General features: G+C 51.6%; 8 protein-coding genes across 8 annotated transcripts; 4 read left to right on the forward strand and 4 right to left on the reverse strand.

The window, feature by feature from the left end:
• Positions 1-209: 209 nt before the first annotated feature.
• On the forward strand, positions 210-1,539 carry BDV59DRAFT_199495 (dimethyladenosine transferase; the record flags this gene model as incomplete). Its single annotated transcript, XM_073693377.1, has 4 exons — positions 210-359; positions 418-453; positions 519-740; positions 805-1,539. The coding sequence occupies 4 exons, from the start codon at positions 210-212 to the stop codon at positions 1,537-1,539; spliced, it is 1,143 nt and encodes a 380-aa protein (XP_073551054.1).
• Positions 1,540-1,581: 42 nt separating this feature from the next.
• On the reverse strand, positions 1,582-3,984 carry BDV59DRAFT_132433 (GTPase-activating protein GYP1). Its single transcript, XM_073686991.1, has 8 exons — positions 3,843-3,984; positions 3,762-3,777; positions 3,673-3,682; positions 3,467-3,583; positions 2,914-3,395; positions 1,985-2,862; positions 1,842-1,934; positions 1,582-1,785 (listed from the first exon to the last, which is right to left on the reverse strand). The coding sequence occupies exons 1-8, from the start codon at positions 3,867-3,869 to the stop codon at positions 1,624-1,626; spliced, it is 1,785 nt and encodes a 594-aa protein (XP_073551055.1). The 5' UTR covers positions 3,870-3,984; the 3' UTR covers positions 1,582-1,623.
• A 1,500-nt stretch (positions 3,985-5,484) lies between these two features.
• On the forward strand, positions 5,485-7,718 carry BDV59DRAFT_132439 (heterogeneous nuclear ribonucleoprotein HRP1). Its single transcript, XM_073686992.1, has 4 exons — positions 5,485-6,096; positions 6,159-6,322; positions 6,375-7,377; positions 7,446-7,718. The coding sequence occupies exons 1-4, from the start codon at positions 6,060-6,062 to the stop codon at positions 7,577-7,579; spliced, it is 1,338 nt and encodes a 445-aa protein (XP_073551056.1). The 5' UTR covers positions 5,485-6,059; the 3' UTR covers positions 7,580-7,718.
• Positions 7,719-8,238: 520 nt separating this feature from the next.
• BDV59DRAFT_132419 (transient receptor potential ion channel family protein) lies at positions 8,239-10,767 on the reverse strand. The gene is made up of 2 exons (XM_073686990.1): positions 10,375-10,767; positions 8,239-10,310 (listed from the first exon to the last, which is right to left on the reverse strand). The coding sequence occupies exons 1-2, from the start codon at positions 10,682-10,684 to the stop codon at positions 8,377-8,379; spliced, it is 2,244 nt and encodes a 747-aa protein (XP_073551057.1). The 5' UTR covers positions 10,685-10,767; the 3' UTR covers positions 8,239-8,376.
• Positions 10,768-14,129: 3,362 nt separating this feature from the next.
• BDV59DRAFT_172565 (uncharacterized protein) lies at positions 14,130-15,012 on the forward strand. The gene is made up of 3 exons (XM_073688728.1): positions 14,130-14,457; positions 14,527-14,652; positions 14,708-15,012. The coding sequence occupies exons 1-3, from the start codon at positions 14,236-14,238 to the stop codon at positions 14,849-14,851; spliced, it is 492 nt and encodes a 163-aa protein (XP_073551058.1). The 5' UTR covers positions 14,130-14,235; the 3' UTR covers positions 14,852-15,012.
• Positions 15,013-15,416: 404 nt separating this feature from the next.
• BDV59DRAFT_172567 (uncharacterized protein) lies at positions 15,417-16,484 on the reverse strand. The gene has a single exon (XM_073688729.1). The coding sequence runs from the start codon at positions 15,901-15,903 to the stop codon at positions 15,721-15,723; it is 183 nt and encodes a 60-aa protein (XP_073551059.1). The 5' UTR covers positions 15,904-16,484; the 3' UTR covers positions 15,417-15,720.
• A 560-nt stretch (positions 16,485-17,044) lies between these two features.
• Positions 17,045-17,787, forward strand: BDV59DRAFT_132505 (uncharacterized protein). The gene is made up of 2 exons (XM_073686993.1): positions 17,045-17,340; positions 17,428-17,787. Exons 1-2 carry the CDS (start codon positions 17,178-17,180, stop codon positions 17,754-17,756), a joined length of 492 nt encoding a protein of 163 aa, XP_073551060.1. The 5' UTR covers positions 17,045-17,177; the 3' UTR covers positions 17,757-17,787.
• An 863-nt stretch (positions 17,788-18,650) lies between these two features.
• BDV59DRAFT_172572 (bZIP transcription factor) lies at positions 18,651-20,399 on the reverse strand. Its single transcript, XM_073688730.1, has 3 exons — positions 19,807-20,399; positions 19,171-19,745; positions 18,651-19,091 (listed from the first exon to the last, which is right to left on the reverse strand). Exons 1-3 carry the CDS (start codon positions 19,973-19,975, stop codon positions 18,969-18,971), a joined length of 867 nt encoding a protein of 288 aa, XP_073551061.1. The 5' UTR covers positions 19,976-20,399; the 3' UTR covers positions 18,651-18,968.
• Positions 20,400-20,955: the final 556 nt, after the last annotated feature.

Here is a 20,955-nt window from a genome sequence, read left to right on the forward strand (position 1 = left end):
GCAGTAAATTATTTGGGAGCTTCTTCCATCGTTGCGGCAAGAGAGCCCCCCGCAACAACTTTCTTCCGGTCGCCGCTAATCTTATCAAAAACTCTCCGCATTCTGGATATTTTTTTTTTCCTTCTTGCGCTATATGCCCCTCGTTCATTTCCGTTCCTTTCTTTTAGACTGCCGGGGGTCTTATTCACAGTCTCGCTACCGTCTCCATCATGCCTAAGGTGAACAGGAAGAAGCGCAACAGCGCTCCGCAGTCCAGTCCCTACGCGGAGGCTGCGGCGAAGACCAAGGCCGCGAGCAATATCTTCAAGATGAACAAGGACATTGGTCAACACGTTCTGCGTAATCCCGGTGTATCGGATGTGAGTTCTTCGGTTCGAGGACCAGAAAGTGGAAGCCGTTCTGATATTGTATGTCTAGGCTATCGTGGATAAGGCGGATCTGAAGCAAAGCGACGTGAGTTACACCCCACCACCCATTGTCGGGAATAACGGCATACTGATTGCATATTGAAACGACAGGTCGTCCTAGAAATTGGTCCTGGTACCGGTAACCTTACAGTCCGCATCCTCGAGAAAGCAAAGAAGGTCATCGCAGTCGAGTTGGATCCCCGAATGGCGGCGGAAGTCACCAAGCGTGTGCAGGGAACGCCGGCGCAGAAGCGACTAGATGTTATTCTGGGAGATTTCATGAAGACGGAGCTCCCGTATTTCGACGTCTGCATTAGCAACACTCCTTATCAGGTACGGTCTATGTCTCTACAACTCTTGTTCAAGGTTCCATTGCCTAACAGGACTGGACAACCAGATCTCCTCCCCCCTCACATTCAAGCTCCTGGCCACCACGCCAGCTCCCCGGGTCTGCATTCTCATGTTCCAGCGCGAATTTGCCCTGCGATTGTTCGCAAAGCCCGGCGATAAACTCTACAGTCGGTTGTCTGTGAACGCCCAGATGTGGGCCAAGATCGACCACATCATGAAGGTCGGCAAGAATAACTTCAAGCCTCCTCCGCTGGTCGACTCCAGCGTTATCCGCATGGTCCCCAAGAACCCGCGGCCACAGATCAATTACGAGGAGTGGGACGGTCTGTTGAGAATCTGCTTCGTGCGGAAGAACAAGACCATTCGCTCCAGCTTCCTCGGCAAGCACACGGTCATGGACCTGCTCGAGGCCAACTACCGTACGTGGTGCGCGCAGAACGACATTCCGGTGGAGGACGGGCCGGCCAACGACGACGACACCGAGATGGATACCGGTAACGCGCCGGACGACGAGATGGAGCCGGAGGAGGACATGGACATGGATGAAGATGACGTGCCGGATTTCTTCAAGGAGCAGGCCAACGCGCGGGTGGAAGAGGCGCTCAAGAGTCGTCCGGTCCGGAAGAAGAAAGGCAAGGTCGCGGAATTGGTACGGGAGAAGGTACGGCAGGTTCTGGAGGACGATACGGGGCTTGCCGAAAAGCGGGCAAGGATGTGCGATGAGAACGACTTCCTCAAGCTGCTATGGGCGTTCAACCAAAAGGGCTTCCATTTCAATTAAGATCGACCGCGGAAGATGATACCACCTTGTTCATTTCAAAGCCAAAATTAGAAACCACATGTTATTAATGAATAATGATTATCTTCATTGGAAGCCGTTTTCTGGAGACCGGTCGCCGGCCGGGCGGAGGTGTGCTCTCGAGTCTTGGAAGAGACTCTGCCAGATGAATGCTTCGCTCAGTAGGAGTTCGATGTCTTTCTCTGTCCAGTCCCTGGTTGGGAGGGCTTGTAGGAACATCATGATTTCCTGTGGTAATTGTTAGGATGGAATAAGAGCGTAGACGTTGATTTGCTGGAACTGACCTGAAAGTCCATTTTCACCAACTGGTCCGACCATTTGACAAGGAATGCTGCACATACATACAGATGGAATCGGGAGAAGCCCTGCTCCTCGGCCTGAAGTAGATGTCAGCAGCGCCTCGAGTAATCCATCTGGAGTGTCATACCATATATGTGTCCCACATCCGTATGGTGTTCCGGACGCTCATTTCCCGCATGAGCAAGCAGTTCATCCATCGGAAGCTAAATTGCATGAACTCAACCCCTTCGCTCTCCAGGTGTTTCGCAAGTGCAGAATCAATGCGCACCGTCAGGTCGCGAAGCGCCCGAACCTGCCGGTGAATGCCCGGCTGGGCATATATATAGTTGTCTTGGATGCCGTCTAGCAGTTTCGTGAGGCACCAAAACGAGTCCGCCTCCACGGCATCCAGTACGCTCCTCGGCAACTGGCCGGGGTCCATGCCCTCTTCAACATTCAAATCCGTCACATATACTCCCAGAAACACTTGCCAGAAAGGCGTGACAAGATCATTAATGCCTTGAACATATCCGCTCGCTGGATGGCGGATAGCCCAGACATATAAGATCCTTTCCAGAGAACGCTGTGTGGCTTCGTAGCTGTACAGCTGGATATGAGGACTTGTACGAGGAACATCTATACTGATCTGGTGCCAGATTGCTTCATCCAGACCACGACCGCGCCCGGTCACAGATGAAGGAGGGGTTGCCGAGGTTGAGCTGCGTTCGAACGCTTGTCGGACCCCGTCGAGATACTCCTTACGCTTTCTCTCCAGAGTCGAGATACGCCGCTCGCTGTTCGTAGGAAGATAGCCCAGAAGAAGCTGCCAAGTCATCGCACGTACTTCATCCGGCACACCTGACCACGCCAGATTTCTCAGCTCCGTTAGAGGAACCGTGCTGGTCTGCAACAGGCGCTTAAACTTGTTTATCCTTGAGATCCGGCTGGAATACGTGTCCATCTCCTTCGGTGTCGCATCCTTTGGGGGTGGGGCATGGTTGATGAGATTCAGAGCATTCGCAGGGTCTAGGGGAGAAATTAGCTGTGTCCGAATCCGCTTAACCGCGGAGGGCTCACCTCTCAGGATGTCCTTATATTGTGGCCGGAGAATTTTGCCTTCTCCCTTCCGGGCAGTTGGATACATGGAGGGACCGCGTTCCTCTGCAATATCGGAACTGTTGGCGCGCTGCCGATTGCTGGGCGTAGTTACCCCCAGCATTGAGGGATTGTTTCCGAAACCCCCGCCATGAGGGACAATTTTCGGCGGAGCTGCGTCAACCTTCTTTGTCTGCTTCTTCCGCAGGCTAGTAAGACTGGGTAGACCGAACTCGTCCTCGTCGTCGTCATAGACGATATCTGCTTCCTCTTCGTCATCATCGTCGTCGTCGACAGAGTCCCGACTCCAGGACTCCATCCCTTGGTTCATGATGTTGGAATATGTCGCGCGGGGAGAGGTCATCCATGGACTAGACCGATGTACGGATGGCGAGATATTGTGCGAATTGGTAGATGAGGGTCGCGGGGGTGTTTGCGGGCGTGGATGCTGTTGGGACATGCCTCTATGGGGATCACACGTGTCAGCCGGTTTGAACCCAACACGGAAGGATTGTCTAGGTGATTGGGAACATACTTTAAGATATCCGCGTGGGAGTAGGATGCGCCGACGACGGTGCCGTGTTCGTGAGATTTCGAGGATCCTTGGTGGTGTGGTATGGAGGTATTCTTCCAGAATGGTGAACCTGCCCGTCTTCTCGAGGATTAGATATGGAACCAGACATAAGAGACTTGGAGAAACTCCAGACACAACCGGAACAAGCAGTCGGGGACATCACGTACTCTGAAGCATCTATCAATTGCGTGTAACAAGCTGTGTTAGCGACTGGGAGGACGTAAATTCGGAAAATATGGGGTAACCAAGTACGAACCAACCTGAACCATCTCCTGGCGGACATGCGAGTCAGTAACCTAATTGAATAAACGCGAGTGACCGTCCAGAGAGAGCGTACCTGTTGCGGTGACTTCTTCGCCGTCATTGTCGGAGGAAGTGAACAGGGACGGAGAGAGACTGGAAGAGTGCGTCGGGTTGACTGCAGAGTGCGGGGGGCGCTGCAGCACTGGGATGCGATTTCATGCGGGTGTGACTATGCGAGGCGAGGGGGGGCTGGAAGGTCCATGATGCATGAGGAGAGATCATTAGAAGGCGATCATCATGGACGAAGAGGTCGGAGGAGCAGATACCAAAGTCGACGGGTGGTGGGAGGAAGATGTTGTTGACTCGGCACGGGGAAGAAAGACAGTTTGCGGTCGGCCGGCTGGACCTCCTCACACGCCGACGGACTCTTTCTCCTCCACTTCGCCGCCGCCTCCTCTTCCTCTCTCCCTCTCTCTTCCCCTTCAACCTTCGCACTCCCCCTTCATCATCATCCCGTCTTTTCTCGACCAACTCCTACGTCTCCCTCTATTGTTTCTTACCCTCCATTTTAATCTGACGTGGTTCTTGGCTCCATCTCCGCCACCGTCGTCACTGACTCCCCCAGTTTCATCTTTTCACCTACCCCCTCTGCACCATGGCTGAACCCGAAGACGTCGAAGAAGATCTCTTCGCCGACCTGTATGTCCCTCAATCCAGTCCCTACTTGCCTCTTCGCTAACTCTCGACCTCAGTTATGATGCAGATGAGTCCACCAACCAACCCACCTCCGCTGTTCAACCGCAGCCTGTCGAATCCGTACCTGCGGCTGCTTCGGCCCAGCCTTCAGTGCAGACGCACACCCCCCAGTTGGGATTCGATCATACGCAAGGCATCAGTCAACACGATGGCGGTTATCAAAACGGCATGACCGCCAATGCTGGTTCCGATTTCACCCACGCCACAACCGCTCCTGCCTCGGGGGAATCCGAACCCCAAGGGACCGGCATCAAAGAAGACGGGTAAGTCTGCTTCTCCTGTAAACCCAGTTCACGTTTTGTATTCTTTTGTTTTCCCTGGTGCATTGGAGTATCAATCCGAAATTTGAGCCACATATGGTGGTGGTGATTAATCATGACATGCATGATTCTATGCTGGTCCATGTCTCCTGCCCATCTTATCCGGCCCGTGGGGCCTTCGCGTCCATCAATTTCCTATGTGCCACATCTACATCACCTCCAAGTTTCGGACGGACACCATGAATCGGATGATGGTGGTTGTGCAATGACGGCTCAGTGGCCCAATTGATGGCGCGGGTTCGCGGGAGGGGAATCAATTAAATCATGACAGCGTGGTGCAATGGAGTGAATGATGAGGTGCTTTGGTTCCGATCGAGGTCCTCCCAGATAGACGAGACGAAGTCGCGGTCAGCCTTGGATGGAGATACTCTAGTCTCTCGTTACTCAGCTATATAAGGGACGTCCTGTGGTGGAGCCCAACTCCCTCTATCGTCCACTCCCATCTGTGGTACGGTACATATGAACGCGCCACCGTCGACAGAGCAGTTCACGAATGCTCGGTTCCCTGACTCCACGAACCTTTGTCACGAGCGACTATAGTACGGCCGATGCTATATAGCTTCTTGTCGATATTTCTTGATAGAGCAGAGCAGAGCAAGGAGTAGAAGCCTTGGCTGTGTGGTTGCGCGTTGTCGAACAGATTACCTACCTAGCTTCGGACTCTATTAGACAGACAGGCAAAGGTTCTTTGGTCAGAAAGAGAGACAGAAACAATTCACTTATTCCGCCTGACATGCTACTCCAACTCTGTGGTCTTCACGGCCACCACCACATGCCTTTCGGTCCCGGACAACCTTCCGTTATGTCCTGCGTGTCCACTGGGTTGCCTTGTAAACCAGTGGATATCCGACTAGAAAAGAGAGAAAAACCAATGATACCGTCAACCGCCGTCTGTCGACGTATATGTGCGTGATATCGGGATGCCCAGGGAAACCACAAGCGGCCTGCGATCTCCTCCGCCCGGAAGCCATCTCAATGCCTCGACTGCTCCATCGCAACTTAGAAGTACACGGGGAGGCATCGTTTGAGCCTTCGAGTCCCATCGGAGATACGACCAGCTCACCAGGATTGATCCCAACCACCATGAGCTACTGTTGCAAGAAAGCGTTCCAGGCTTCCGTTAGCCTCTTTTTGTGTTCTACAATGTCTTGCTTCTCCATTTATGCGCCGTCGTTTAGCGTCTTGATACATGTTCACGAGAGGTCACATATACTGATAATAAGTTTCACAGGAAAATGTTTATCGGTGGTCTGAACTGGGAAACGACGGATCGTATGTTTTCCCAAAGGCTCTGTCAAATACTTCATGTGAATTTTATCTAACAGTCCGACTAGAATCCCTTAAGGATTACTTCTCCCAGTTTGGAGAGGTCCAAGAGTGCACTGTGATGCGGGATAGCGCCACCGGTCGGTCTCGTGGTTTCGGGTTCTTGACCTTCAGAGACCCAAAAACTGTGAACACGGTTATGGTTAAGGAACATTACCTGGACGGGAAGATTGTAAGAGCTCCTCTTTCTTATAACTATGAGAACCCACCTAACCTCGTCGAAGATCGACCCCAAGCGCGCCATCCCCCGTGACGAACAAGAGAAGACGAGTAAGATCTTCGTCGGTGGTGTCAGCCAGGAAGCCAACGAGCAAGACTTCAAGAGCTTCTTCATGCAGTTCGGTCGCGTGGTTGACGCCACACTGATGATTGACAAAGACACCGGTCGTCCTCGCGGGTTCGGCTTCGTCACTTTCGACAGCGAAGCCGCCGTCGAAGCAGCCCTGTCCCGCCCTCTTGAGATCCTAGGCAAACCCATTGAGGTGAAGAAGGCCCAGCCCCGTGGTAACCTCCGCGACGAGGAAGAACGCCGCAACCGTCGGAGGGACGGATTCCGCGAAGGCAGCCAGGGTGGTGACGGGTCTCAGCAGCAAGGTGGCCAGGGGGCCGGCATGGCTGGCGGCATGACGCCGCAGATGATGGCGCAGTACTGGCAACGCATGCAGCAATATTTCGCCCTGATGCAGCAGCAGATGGCGGTCGCGGCGGCGCAGGGCCAAGGCATGGGCGGTATGGGTATGGGCGGCATGAACCCGGCCATGATGCAGCAAATGCAAATGAAGCAGATGCAACAGATTCAGATGGGCAATAATCAGCAGCAAGGCAGCATGAGCCCGCCGTCGCAGAGCTCCACCCCGCAGATGCAGAACATGATGAACCCGGCCATGATGCAGCAGATGCAACAGATGCAGCAAATGCAAAACCAGGGCCAGGGCGGCAACGGCGGCGCCATGGCCACCGGAGGCAACAGCCCCTCTGGAAACATGAATATGGGCGGGAACTACAGCGGCCAGCGCGGCGGACCGGGCTACAACGCCCACGAACAGATTGCCTTCGAGCAGCAGAAGTACGAGCAGCAACAGGCCCGGCGCGCCATGGAGAACCGTGCCTTCTCGCCGTATCAACAAGGCGGTCCGACCTCGTGGGAAGGCATGTATGATGAAGTGCCGCAGCCCAACATCCCTACGGGTCCTCAGGCGATGAACCGTGCCGGCAGCATGGGACGTGGTATGTCAAATCCAGGCGTCTCACTCTATTCTTTTCCGTTCTAAACTCAAGGCTAATCCAACTCCCAGGAGCAACACCTCAGCCCCAGAGCGCCGCCCCTGCCAACGCGCCGACCGGCCCCAAGAACGCCGGAAAGCCCGGTGCCAACTACCGTGGCGGTGGACGTGGCGGCCATCGGGGATTCCATCCTTATGCGCGGTGATGAACTTGAAGCTGTGAACTAGTGGTGTGGTCTGTTCTGTTTCTTGAATTTGTTCATTTTATTTATCCCGTTTTCCTTCCTCGCTTTCTTTGACTTCTCTATCTTGATTCTTTGGGACTGTCAATACGGCTGCCGATTTCTTTGCACTCATTTTCGTCCTCCCGAAAACGTGTTGTGGCCCAGTCTTTCGCTAGGGCTAGATGGCTGTGCAAAAACGATAAAAGAAACTGACGATATGCCTAATGTACGTTACAATGCAATTCCGTCTGCTTTATGGTTTACCTCGAGGGATCTCCATATGTATAGCTGAGCGCTGCGTATGATCCGTGGAATGGAGACAAAACAAAATAATGGATAATTGGTTCGGTTCTCTTCGGCATTGGCCTTCTTGTCCCGGAATCCTTATAGATTCTTGTACTAGGGAGACGAAACAGAATGCTCTCACTGCTGTGAACTCTGAAGTAGGGTATATTCTTCAAGGTGACTGGTAGACACATAATTTTATATCCAAAGTTATACATAGGGAGAGGGATATCAGGTCAATTTCAGAGAATGATCGAGTCGCTTGAAAACAAAAGTAAATCAGAGTCTCGCGCGGTAATGCGAGCAGTAGGTAGGTAAAGACGGTGTCAATAAGATACAACGAAGGGCAGACAACCAAGAACAATCCCGCTAATTTCGTCAAAAATGCTCACAAGAATGTGTCTATGCCGGAAAAGATCTGAAAGCATGTATAATATGTAATATAGAGGTATATAAAGAGTGAGACATCGTAGCGTCTCCCGCGAAGGGCCTACCTAATAGGCGAACCCGTAGCCCGGGGCGGTGGGGTGACGGCCATCGGGCGAGCCCCGACTATCCCGGCTTTGTCGACTCTCGTGGCTCAAGCTGCGACCATGTCGCCCGTCGAAACCGTATCCTGGCTCGACGAGGCGATCCGTACTTCCGGTGGGACTATGGCGAGACTTGGGATCATACGGGGACGCGTCGCGGTAGGGGCCCGCATATGGGCCGGTGTAGTTGAACTTGCTCATCTCAGAGAAGTCCTTCCGAGGAGCATGGTCCATGAGCAATGACTCGCGGGCATCCAAGGGAGTAAGGTCGTCACCCATTTTTTCTGGGAGGGGGTTAGTTGTTGGCCTTGCGTCGCGCGGACTGCTAGGGTGGGTGAGGGGGTGCTTACTGGCTTCTCTTCTGCGCCGGGAGTGAGGGTTCTCGCGGACACACAGGATGATGGCATTGGTGGCGATGAGGATGGCCAAGATGCCGGTCAAGGCGGATTGCACGGCGATCAGCACGATGCCAGTGACGGTCTTGGTGGTTTGCGACAGGCCGAGTTCCTCGACAAACACCAGCACACAGGCGACGGAGAGGACACGGACGACCTGAATACTGATGTTGATCCACTGGGTGGATTTGGCGACGAAAGGCCGGTTCCACAGCAACAGGGCCAGCATCAGAGCCTCGACGATGAGCTGGCCGACCGACTGGACCAGTCCGTGGCCGTTGCCTGCGGCGAGGATGCAGCCCTTGGCGAACATGTAGACGATTACGGGTACGAACAGCCACCAGTAATCCTTCTTATAATTGTCGTAGAAAAGACTGTACTTCCGCCAGGTCTCCTTGTTCTCGAACAAGCTCGAAGCGTCACCCTCGGCCTTCTTGTATTTCTTGGCCAGGTAAAAGATCCGCCAGCCAAAGAACAGCAGGATACCAGTGAAGAGCACGAGAGTTACAGCAGCGAGGACTTTGGCGGCCCATGAATCACCGCTAGCTAGCTGGTACACGCAGTACAAGACCCAGATACTGTAGAGGATCATGATCAAGTTGGTGATCGTCCGGGCCATGTAGCCCCAGTAGTCTTTGCGGAAGGTCTTCAGCTTATGGGGGAAAGTGCCGTAGAGAGCCCACAGCTCCAGGATAACCTTCAGCAGCAGGATGCCGACAACGATGGCGGCGACGACGATGGCGAAATACAACAGAACCGTCATGAAGGTGTTCGAGGCGGGGACCTTATATTGGGCCGCCCAGGCCTCGAGTCCCGTTAGTTCCTTTTTGATACCGCTTTCATCGTCACTGCCGGTACTGTTGGAAGAGCTTCCGTCCTGATTGAACGAAGTCGAGAGTTCTCGCGCGACCAAGTCCGCCGTGGAGACGATCATGTTGAAAGCGCGCTTCGTTACGGTTGTCTTGTTGGATCCGTCGCCGTAGGTAATCGTCGCGTTCTGGAGGAACTGGTAGCTGTTTTGGGTGATGTTGCCGCCGGTGGACGCTCTGAAGTGGTCGATGGTCTCTTGCATCTGTCCCCAGGGGATCATGCCGGTGCTGAAGCCGAAATTCTTCGTGAAACTGCGATATACCGTAGGGTAGCTGACGCTCAGCATGCCGTTGGTGGCCATGGTATGGAACCACCCCATAACCTCACCGAAGCCTGGGCTAGAGGACGCCGCCCCGGTCTGACCAGCAGTACCGAGGGCGGACAACCCACTGAGGGCCAAAGCGCCTGCAGCCACGCCGGCAGCGGCATAGGTGACACCGGGTATCTGCATAGATTTACCGTTGGATAATTCGGAGGTGATACAAGCAACCTCTTTGTCGCCGTCTTTAGATTTCAACTGCAGTTTTGCCTGCCCATCCAGATCGGGAACGGCAAAGGCGATTGAGGGGATTTGACTAGCGAACGATTCGGGAATCTGCTGAGATCCTTTGGCGGCGAAATTGCCGGAAGGGACTAGAGCGAGGAAGTAGACGTTAGCAACGCGGGGCTCGAGGATCGAATGGGGCTCGATCCGTACCGGGACACAGCTGTTCGATATAGTTATCGGTACTGCACGGGTCGAAGTCTTTGCTGTATACCTCGTTCCCGTAGGCTGTGACGGTGAGAGAGGCTGTGACATTCTGTTCCTTTTCATTGGTTCCGGCCACATCGAAATCGAGTGATCGTGATGAGCGTGAGTAGGTGATATTCAACTTTTGAACCTGGATGTCGGAGCCCGTTAAGCAGGTCGACACGCCGTTGGTGCTGAGGGTATCGGCAGCAAGGATTCGAGTGGGCATCAAGCCCAGAGCGAGAAGGGCCAGGTGCGTGATGGAAGGGGTATACATGTTGGTGATGATCGGTTTGAGTCAGAGACTGGACGACGGATACATCAATACCGATGATCACTCCGGAGGAAACTGTGCACTTTTTGCAATTAAACGACGTAGACGATAGAAAATCCGAAGATCGTTGTAGCGACTAGGCTGGTCGATGCGTCGGAGGCTTTGCAGGATCAACCTGCTTCGAAAGAAGAGAACGATGATCGATAGAAGAAGGTAGGTAGGAAATCCGAACGAAAGAATATGAGGCTGGTTTTCCCTGGTCTGAGTAAGGGAATGCTCCCTCGTTTTTCTTGTCTTCCTTTCTCTCGGACGGAGGAGAAAAGAGGCGAGGGACCGGACCAGGTAGAACCAAGGTAGGATTGTATAGAGGATGTATATACGGAGGAAGGGAGGAAGGGTCCTCGACGAGAGTTCGAACAGACCAGAGAGACAAAACGAAAGTACTGAGTTGAGACAGGAGAGAAGAAACACGAAACGAGAGAGAAAGAGAGAGAGAGAGAAAGATAGAGCAGAGGATTTCTTAATTTGGCCCTACAGCTGTACGGCGTACACATCAGTGGATCTTCATACGTCAAATGGTTCGAGACTCTGCCCCATTGGCCCCCTGAATGTCTCAAGTCCAGGCCGGTCGGGGGGCGCTGATTGGAGGCCACGGCGGCCCACTGCTGGCCAATGGCGCCGGTTGGATCCATCTAGACCATTTATTTGGCAAATTTATCTTTCTTCTTTTTTTACCTTTTCCTCCTGTAGTCTTCTGTATGTCGACTGATCTAGTGGTATACCTAGACTGGCAGTACGAATGACTTCAATTCTCTACCTATGTATTTGTCTATTACTCACTGGTATCATCTACTACCTAATAATGGATCCACGCCACAACGCCACACCACGTACTCTCTTCTAAACATCATCCGTCTCAGAATCAACACTATTGGCCACTAGGCCGTTGATAATCCCCATCCCCCTCAATAGAACATTCTCCTCCGGCAAAAGCTTGCTCCCAGATGCTCTGCACATCGATCATCATCTTCCTCATCCAGAGAAAATGCGTCCCATCCGTCCCGGAGGGGCGTCTCCCTCAAGGGGAGCCGATGTGGAGTCCTCGATTTCTGGTTCATGTCCCTGATATGAAATCCTCAATAATCCGCAACGGGATCTTCCTGGATCGCGAATCGTGACACGCACCACCATATCAAATAGTCCACGACGGCGTTTCCCTTCCCTCGGAATGCCCAACCCCACCGGTCTTCCCCCTTGATCCTTTAATCCGTCCTAACATGGTCCCGACCGCTCGACGTCCAGTCGTGGGGCAGCTCCCAGATTCCGCCATCTATACATGAGACGCCGAGCATCCGGATTCCAGGATTCGCTGCTATTCTTATGATGATTAATTAATCCATAATAACCAGTTGTCCCGTGTTCGCTTAACCCCGCTCGCTTTTGTGTGTGTCTTATTCTTATTCCTCTTTTTCTTCGTCTTCCTATCCTGCGTCGCTTGTCTGCCATAATTCATCCTCCGTGCCGTGTCTGATTCCTCAATTCTCCTTCCCGCAGATCGACCATGTTCGAGTCTGCACAGGACTTTAACAGATTCTATATATAGCACCTGGGTCGTGATCCGCTTGAATGTCTTTCCCGTCTGTCTCGCCGAGCACTGACGGCAGTTACCCAGCCATTGGTCATGATTCAAACAGACGGTTTCTTCTCCGGTCGCTTAACCCATCCCTCGCCACAGGTCTCTCTGATAATAGTAATTCATCTCGCCTCAGCCGTTGCCGAGCTTGTTTATTTTCAGTCTTCTGCCCCACTCCACATGATCTCAATCCTTCCCGCAAGGGTCTGCTCCTCGCACCGTGGCGGTGCATCCAGCCAGGTACATATCATACAGCGTAGGGTGTACAACCGGTTGCGAGATGGAGTGATCTCTCAAAGATTGATTCGAGGCATCCATCATTGTCTGTAAGAAGGTAAGACATTGAAGTGTGGGAGTGATCCCGAACCCGGTCCTTGCGTACACCGTGCTTCCTGTAGGAGTAAGCCTTCATATCGGATTCCGGCGCCTAAACCCCGAGTTTCGCGCATTATCAATGCTCATGCCTTACTGCGTATACTCCAGGCTATGTGCATACTGAAGGAGGCACGCTATGAATTTCTCTCTCTCTCTCTCTCTCTCTCTCTCTCTATATATATATATTCAAGATCTGGGTGTCATATCAATTACTGGGAGGCGAAGTTGCTGGACTCAATGTATGCTACATAAGGCAAACTGTCGTAAGAGTTTCATCAAAAGTTTATTGAACCACACTCCTGTATCGACAGGTTCGGCTATGTGATCTGTATATTTCCTTGCCTGTCACCTGTATTTCTATCCAAAACGACGACAATCACCTGTCTGTCATAGAGATTAAGTGCTATCGGGTTTTCAGTGTTACGCTACTTCGCTTTCTCCTTCGCGCAGTGCATCGCATGTGAATAAATCGGGAGTTTAGCAAATGAACTGCTATCTGAGAGGCTCCTGAAAAGGATGTTCGAGGAAAGCAGGCCTGGTTTGACCCTATCCAGCCTCCCTAGACACGCAGTGTGTTCTTCAAGTTCAGAACTCTTCGTAATTTATTAAGTATGACTATTGAAAGATATAGGAGCATCCCACTCATCAAGTCACCTACGTAATATAGCGCTTTCCCCTATCAATTATCCTGATCATCATCGAGTTGCCAAAAGCAAATCAAACAGTGGAAAGAAAATAGCAGACATGATCGATATCTAGGATCGAGATATCGAGGGGGCTCAGGAACAGAACGCGTTAAACCCAACCCAAAGGTCCCCCCGGGGGGGAGGGGGGATGTACGGCCCTCTTGGTTACAACAGCTGGCCCCTCGTGGTCGACGTTGAGGATCCTGTCGCTGAAGAGTAGTCGCCAGCCCCATATATTAAGATGAACGACTATTAGGTCTACATAGTCATGAAGTCCATGGAAATGAAGGAACGGTCCGATTCGTGAGCGTACGGCTTTAACCGAGAGGAGAAAGTACGCGTAAATTGAGTCCTAGTTTGCAGAATCTTTTAGGTTTGAGCGTATGGTTGACATTGGCTGCCAGTAGACAGGAGATGGTACATTCTCATATCCTCACAGGAGAGTCGGCTACCTAAATACCATAGCTAGATGTTGAAACATCAGAAAAGTCGACAAGTCCTACAACTCAACAGCATCTTATATGCCAGTTACCCTTGTTATTGCGCCTTTATAGATCCCAGAAGTTAGAAGAACGATTCGTAATCACTCCTCGCCAGTTAATCTTAGAAAGTGATAAAGATACGTGGATAGTAGTAGAAGGGTTCATATACCCGAAATAGCTGGCAAGGCGCCTGCTGTGCGGGCGTGCTCTACCACTCCTGTGAAGCTAAATATACACATACAAAAGAGAATCATCACTAGGCTGGCAGTCAGGTCCCCCAGTTCCCACTCTGCCACGCGCCTTATCACCACCAGCCTCTGTACAACGAAAAGCCACCGCCACCACACGCCTGCGGACGACATTGAAAAGCACCTCGAAATGCATAGCGTTCCGCTTCCTCCGCCAACACATCTCGTCTTCTACATTTATCTCACGTCCCATGAGGGCCTTCCTGGACCTTGGCCGTCTGCTTGCGAGGATATGTGGTTCGAACTCGAACATAGGAAAAATGATGTCGGATATTTGGGTCCTACATCGACAGGACGAAATTCTAGACCTCCTTACTGGAGAGAACATTACCAAACCTATCCACCTGAGGAAGTGAGAAACTGACTGAACTCTGTGGTCTTGACGACCCCGATTCAGCTTAACTGACGAACCGCCCGGCAGATCGATGTACTCGCTCGAAAGGCTCTCACCTGTTTCTCTAGGCATATCAGACACTACGGCAATGACGTGCTGCACTTCACTGGCCGTCTCGAGTGTCTGGTTAACGTGATATCGACAATGTCATTTCTGTGAAGTAAAGAGATTTTAGTATAGTGTGAGATAATAGTGTGTATATACTTACCGTCTTCCAACACGAAACCACATCCAAAGCGCTCCGTATATTATAAGGTCAGATGTACTGGTTTCGACTATACACGAGATTATCGTTTTCCGGTTAGAGCTCGTTTCTGACGAGGGTGTGTTTTTGATGAGGGTGTACTCGTAGGCGGTATTAACCTAGGTAAGTACCAATTTGAATGTCTTCATTTAACGCAATAGCGCTCTCCTGTACTAATTAAGCAGCGCTATGGAAGTAGATTGATGTGGTACAGCTCTGTTAGAATATCGAGACGCTAGTAGTCCCTTTTTTTTTTTTTTTCTGACCTTGTGAACAAGATCAAGTGATAATTCGTGGTGGAACTTGGTTGAGGTTTACCGACTGTGTCAGAGTTGCAGGGCAATGAGTGAGCCACTTGAAGTGCCCAGAGAGCGGTGAATAAGGTGGTGGAGTCATGGAAGTGACTGACTAATGAGTTTGGGAGAGATATTTCTAGTTAGTTTTTCTGTGTCTGGGTGAGTAATTCAGACAGGATAAGTCCTGCTATTCATGGAAAGCTCAATCCTGATGGTGCTGGCAATGCGTTTGATGCTACTAGGTTGCATCGGGATTGGATGCAGTCCTGTATACGTATGAAGCCGCTTACAGGTCTTGTACCTAAGTAATCATTGATTTTGTATTCCAATTTTAGGCGTAGGATAACGTAGGTTATATCTAATTCGTTAATGTGTAAGTGGGAGTGAGTTTATCATGTCGACAAAAGTTTCTAGAGGCAATTTCAAAATCTAGGCGTGACTTACGCAACTATAGCAAAAGTCCTTGACAATACAATAAACCTACCATTGTCCCATGAGGAATTGCTCAAACTCCACCGCAGTCGCTAAAAAGATCATGTTTCTCTGATACAAGATCCAGTCGCGCAATATCAGCAGGATATCGATTGATTCAACCGGTAGCTTCTCTTGCTCGTCTACATCACTGGAGGGCAGCCTGGGTGACTGAGCTGTCCATTGCCACATGAAAATCAAATATGACCACTATCGGGGTACCATTAAGTATGAGCCGATCCAAGAAATGCCAAATACCAAGTCCATGATACAGAAGCGACTGCTGCATATAAGGATCAGTGAAAGCGATCCGATCTGAGTAGCTGAGAACTTGAATGCGGTTTGGATGTCCATCTTCGACGAGATAATACCCCCAGAAGCTTTTTCATTCATTGGTAGTCAGAGATGGGGCCGAGGGCTGAGATAACGTCTAGACTTTTAGCAATGAACAGTGATGGATAGTCACCGCTTTCAAGGTATATCGTGAAAGTGGTATTAAGAAGGTATGAGCTCGTCAGTAAATCATGGCATGATGCATTTAGCATGTTTCACGGAACCAGTAAGTGCTAAAATTTGCCCGAGCTTGAGAATGTATGGTAGATCGTGGAGTAGATAACTGAATTGCAATGGTGTTTAAATATGTATCTAGGGTTCCTGTTTGTTCGATCGAATATCGCGTAGTTGCTGTGTAGCCCGACGTTTTCCATGCAAACAAACAAGCTAATGGTAATATCAGCTCGAGAAATTATAGGCACGTTCTATGCTTTGTAGCTTAATTTGCTGCTGTTGAGTCTATCGTAGTAGAAGGAAGGTGCCATATGGAACGCCAGACTTGATATGCTGCAGTGTCCAGAAGTAGTATCTAGGTAGATACGTATGTCCTAGTGAAATGAAAATTATGCCACAGATTCCGTAGTGACGACTTGAATCAAAACGTCCTCATGGATATGACAGTTCGATTGATGAGCAAAACTAGAAACAAATCTACAACTTCATAGAACCCTTTGGCAAAGTCCATCGAAAGCCACCGCGGCTGCACGTGCGGGCTCATAATCTTCAGGGCAATAAGACAGCCAACTATTACAGGGATGAAATCCTGTTTATTGTCATTGTCTTCAGCCGTTCAGGATAATGGACAGTTGGGCAGGGGTGGTTCGTATCCATGCGTATCCCATGTACAACAACAGCAAGATGCGAACCAACACCCGCCCGAAGAAGTATATCGCAGACACGAAGGAGCATTATTAATCATTTTTAATACGCCATCGAGCTATCCATGCAGTCGTGGGGAATCCGAGCAATGCGACCTAACCAGGGACAGAATGCAGGCCTCGGATTTCGCCGGTATCGATCTCATCGGGCACGGCGCACGACGCTGGTCTGATTGGGTGCCTTTTTGAGCCGCGTCGGTGACACAGCGTCTGCGAGTGCACAGCGGATACGAGCTCCTGCCGAGTCCGGATTATAATCTGATTAGAATTTCCCATGGTTGACACATAGCTCTCTCATACATACACATACGCAGTACACCCCCCATACATACAAGACCGGGACCCGCTCTCTTTTCAGCCGATGCATGTAACCCAGGAAATGCTGGGGGGAACTGACCAAGATAGGGGGAGGAGGGTCTCCGTACGGAGCAATGTGAGTCGAGAGTAAGTAGCCACATGGGACTAGGCGTCCAGCTAGTGCCGCAAAACGGCACGTCCACCAGACGCCCGGCGGGACGAGTTGCAAGAACCCAGCCCCAGCCTGACTGCAGCTTGTCAGCATTCAGATTTGCGATCCCCGTGTCTTATTGGTCCCCTCGTCTAGTTGAGCATGCCCCGGGTATGTGGTCGGCCGAGACTGCTGGAGATCATTCCACATAGCATAAGGCTGACCAGGTCGAATTGCGCGAGCGACCGACCGACCCAGGAGAAATCCGGCCTATCTATTTGTCATCTTTGTACAGAAAACCGCTGGAAAAGGGAACTGGTAGCGGGGCATCATGTGGACGGGCGCCTTGGGGGACAGAGTCGGGGTGTCGGATGAATAATGACGCCTACAGACAGACTACCATGGGAGGGAGGGAGACATGTGCATCGGGCCAAATCATGGGGTTATCGATTGAGTCATTTGAAGGAGGGAATGGTGGTCTCGTCAATACTGCCCGTTGCAGTCATACCCTTGCAAGGGGGGGCACCTCAAACGTGATTTGGGATGAGGGCACGTCGCCGACCGAAAACGTGACACAGGCTCAATAGTTGCACGCCTAAAACAGGTCCCCGTCCAGGACCTTCTGGGGGAATTCACGCATTCTGCCTGGTTAATGGTCCAGCGACAATGCAGTGTACCACGTCATGCTGGAGCGGTGGAGGCGCAGCAGGTTCGTCGTTTGGTCTCTGCGCAGAGCCCCACCGGTTATTATCATCGGCGCGATTAATATGATTATTGTCGTTGGGTTGTCGCCGTTGCTAGATGTACTGGAGCTCTTGTATGGCATATTGTTTTTCGGTCCAGGTCTCATTATTAATGGCCTGATTGGGGAAATGATGGTCTGGCTGGAGGTTGTAAAGCCGGCGGACCGTGGATCCTCTCGGATTGCGCCGGGCGGATCATGGAGGGAAACATGTTCCTAGCCTCAGCGTCCTCCCGTTACAGTGCTCGCCCCAACGCCCGGAATCTCGCTCCGACGATGGGATCCAAAGACATTAAGTTATCGCCCCACGCCCAAGGGCTCGCTCGCCTTTCTCCATCCAGAAAGACAGACAAGACTGTCGACCAGAGATCGGGTGGAGACCAGCTGGGAGAATGAATCCGGTTCCATTGTTGCTATCTCCGTACCAGACGGAATACGGATAGTCTTGCAATTGCAAAAGGAGACGCGAGCGGCCCAATGAGACCGGCAGGAGTTGCGGACGATCCCTGTCTAGCGCGACCAAATGCTGGTCAATCCAGACCCGCTGTGGTGTTTTTGGGGGCCAACCTAAGGGCTGCCAGATCGAATCATGGGGGACAAAGAGCGTCCAGACGGTACGCAGTATGGTAAGTATCGAACCAACAGCCAGCCGCCCCCGTCATTGGCCAAGCTGTGTCGCCGGTTTCACTTGAGAGACCGGCGACCATGGAAATGGCCAGAGTCTAGAGTCAAGAAGGGGAGTTCTAGGAATGAAGATGGTTTGGGGAGAGATAGGTAGATTCCATAGTCGTATACAGAAAGAATAGAAAACCCTAAGAATGGTGAGACTCCGAGACAGCCATGGGATGATCCCCAATGTCCCTGGTAGAGACTCCCTGCCCAACCCTAAAAAACGCCTCAGATAATGCATCTATCGGTCACATTCACATTAAAACACTGCCCCCGACACTCTCTCGGCATGAATCACAAAAAGAAAAGAGAGTCAACAACGCAGTAAGTCGTGGCAGTCGTTAGGATGTCGTCATTAATCACGGGTGCACCGTACGTTGCGATCCCATTATAAGAGAGGGTACGAGTGGGGAGAGCATGGGTCGGACTCCGGGGTCGGGGGGTATCCCATCAAAACCGGGTCCGGAGGAGTTGACGGGGAAGATTGGTCATCGCTGTACAGTGGTGGCATCTGAAGGGATGGGTTATTAGCATGGAGCGTTCGGGCGCTGTGGATAGACCGAGGGAAAGCAACGAGAAGGGGCGCGTACAGCAATACCGGAGTCTGCGAGCTGTTGCGGCGTCGGGGGACACAACTCGATGCCCGCCATCGAGGCATAGCTCATGTTGAACGGGCTCAAGATGTCCTCGTCGCCGTAGGGATGGTGCCGCTTGACAGGTCCTGTCGACGGCATGGCGACCGGCAAAACGGAGGGTACGGGGGATCCGTAGTCGCCCTGGAGAGAGATGTCGTTGTAGGGGCCTGAAACAGAGTGGTAGGCCGGTGGTGGTCCGTAGGCTGGTTGGCCGTACGGATCAAGATGCGAATACGAGGGATAGGACAAGACTGGAGGAGGGGACGCCGAGAGCTGCCGGGTATACTGGTACGAAAACATCTGGGCCCGGTCGTCCTGCGTCGAGTAACAGTCATAGTTTGAGGGACGTTCAGTGCCCGAGCGACTGTTCATGTCGGAGGTGGACTTGGAGGCCCGATGACCTTTGGGGCGAGACTTGGTGGAAGACATCATTTTCAGAGACTCTGCCCTTTCTGTTGGAATGTCCTCTGGAGATTCAGATGTGGCTGCTCTCTTCTCCAGATCCTCCAACCGACGCTTCAGCTTCTTTCCTACAAAGTCCGTCCAGTTAGAGCTGTCGCATCTGGTAGAACTGCGGGGGAAATTACTTACGGTAGTTTCGCTGAGCAATGCGATTCTGGATTCTGCGTCTCTCGGCCAGATCGGAGATCTTTGTCCAGTCTTCATTTGGATTCGCATTTGGGCTGAAGGCGCTACTCGTGCCATGCGCGGAGGAGCTCCTTGAGGAGGGTTGGTATCCATAGTTTGCGGAACGATGCATGGTAAAAGCAGACTGAAAGGCGATTGACAGAGGAAGTCAACGAAAGGATAGGACTAGACTAGAAGATATCCCAGCTAGAGAGGGGAGAAGGTCAAGGTAGATGAGGCAAGACTATATAAGTTCCCGAAGCTGCAATGCAGTCCGTCTGCATGAACAATAATGGTGATGATACAGAGTGGAGGTCGAACGGGAGCAAGAACGGACAGATCAGTCTGGTATTTAAAGAAAGAGCCTTGGATGATCAGCTGGAGAACGAGACCGTAGCTAAGCCCCGGTCTTTGCTCAATCCAAACCACGGCTGGCCTGACAGACGGGGTTGATTCGCACCGTTGCGATAACAGTCCGAGTCCGTGCTCCGAGGAGCTAGGGAAACTATTTTTTTTCTTTTTCAAAAAATCAATTATCAGAATAATAATAAAATAAAAATATTAATTCCTAGGCGGTTTTTTATTTTAGGATGTTTTGGGTAATACTGTTTCGCAAAGGCAGCCTAGGGGATGCATGCATGGCTCGACCATGTGTTGGTGAGGAACTTTCCCCGAATGGATGCCCCGACGTGCAGGGCTGCGTCACTAATACTACCCAGTTACCACTCTTCCGTACCACAATGACTCGGATGGGCAATGAGGCTGTTTCCTTAGCGGCCCCGAAGGCCGAGGGGGCCGAGAAACGACGAGATCAGGCAGTGCAAGGCCAACTGGAAGCCACCGGGGTTTGTCCACCAATGTTGGCCATGTGGTTCCAGATATGCACGCTACACCGTCCATTTAACATTCCACTAACCTGGGGGGGGCACTTCCCGAGAAGGGTATCTGCTGAACGAGCGGTGCATTGTTAGATACCGTTGATCCTGACGACCAGGAGAGTATCGTATCTCTAAGCCATTTACTTGGAGTTTCCCTCATTTCGTTCCCTCCGTAGAGACCAATGGCCTGATATCAAATCGATACCCATGAAGGAGGCCTAATCCAGGTGAGATC

Source organism: Aspergillus ambiguus (genome assembly GCF_047715705.1).
Source record: "Aspergillus ambiguus strain CBS 117.58 unplaced genomic scaffold BDV59scaffold_5, whole genome shotgun sequence".
NCBI lineage: Eukaryota > Fungi > Ascomycota > Eurotiomycetes > Eurotiales > Aspergillaceae > Aspergillus > Aspergillus ambiguus.

Bases quoted from the DNA above. Each gene is read 5' to 3' on its own strand.
- BDV59DRAFT_132433 (XM_073686991.1), bottom strand. From the start codon at position 3,869: ATGACGGCGAAGAAGTCACCGCAACAG. The intron at 3,396-3,466 runs GTATGTTCCCAA...TGATCCCCATAG, and splicing joins TCCCACGCGGATATCTTAAA to AGGCATGTCCCAACAGCATC. The intron at 2,863-2,913 runs GTGAGCCCTCCG...TTTCTCCCCTAG, and splicing joins ATATAAGGACATCCTGAGAG to ACCCTGCGAATGCTCTGAAT.
- BDV59DRAFT_132439 (XM_073686992.1), top strand. From the start codon at position 6,060: ATGTTTATCGGTGGTCTGAACTGGGAAACGACGGATC. The intron at 6,097-6,158 runs GTATGTTTTCCC...CAGTCCGACTAG, and splicing joins GAACTGGGAAACGACGGATC to AATCCCTTAAGGATTACTTC. The intron at 7,378-7,445 runs GTATGTCAAATC...TCCAACTCCCAG, and splicing joins TGCCGGCAGCATGGGACGTG to GAGCAACACCTCAGCCCCAG.
- BDV59DRAFT_132419 (XM_073686990.1), bottom strand. From the start codon at position 10,684: ATGTATACCCCTTCCATCACGCACCTGGCCCTTCTCGCTCTGGGCTTG. The intron at 10,311-10,374 runs GTACGGATCGAG...TCCTCGCTCTAG, and splicing joins TATCGAACAGCTGTGTCCCG to TCCCTTCCGGCAATTTCGCC.
- BDV59DRAFT_172565 (XM_073688728.1), top strand. From the start codon at position 14,236: ATGCATAGCGTTCCGCTTCCTCCGCCAACACATCTCGTCTTCTACATT. The intron at 14,458-14,526 runs GTGAGAAACTGA...ACCGCCCGGCAG, and splicing joins AAACCTATCCACCTGAGGAA to ATCGATGTACTCGCTCGAAA. The intron at 14,653-14,707 runs CTGTGAAGTAAA...GTATATACTTAC, and splicing joins TGATATCGACAATGTCATTT to CGTCTTCCAACACGAAACCA.
- BDV59DRAFT_172567 (XM_073688729.1), bottom strand. From the start codon at position 15,903: ATGAATGAAAAAGCTTCTGGGGGTATTATCTCGTCGAAGATGGACATC.
- BDV59DRAFT_132505 (XM_073686993.1), top strand. From the start codon at position 17,178: ATGGGACTAGGCGTCCAGCTAGTGCCGCAAAACGGCACGTCCACCAGA. The intron at 17,341-17,427 runs GTATGTGGTCGG...CGACCGACCCAG, and splicing joins TCTAGTTGAGCATGCCCCGG to GAGAAATCCGGCCTATCTAT.
- BDV59DRAFT_172572 (XM_073688730.1), bottom strand. From the start codon at position 19,975: ATGCATCGTTCCGCAAACTATGGATACCAACCCTCCTCAAGGAGCTCC. The intron at 19,746-19,806 runs GTAAGTAATTTC...CGGACTTTGTAG, and splicing joins CATTGCTCAGCGAAACTACC to GAAAGAAGCTGAAGCGTCGG. The intron at 19,092-19,170 runs GTACGCGCCCCT...CCATCCCTTCAG, and splicing joins TCGCAGACTCCGGTATTGCT to ATGCCACCACTGTACAGCGA.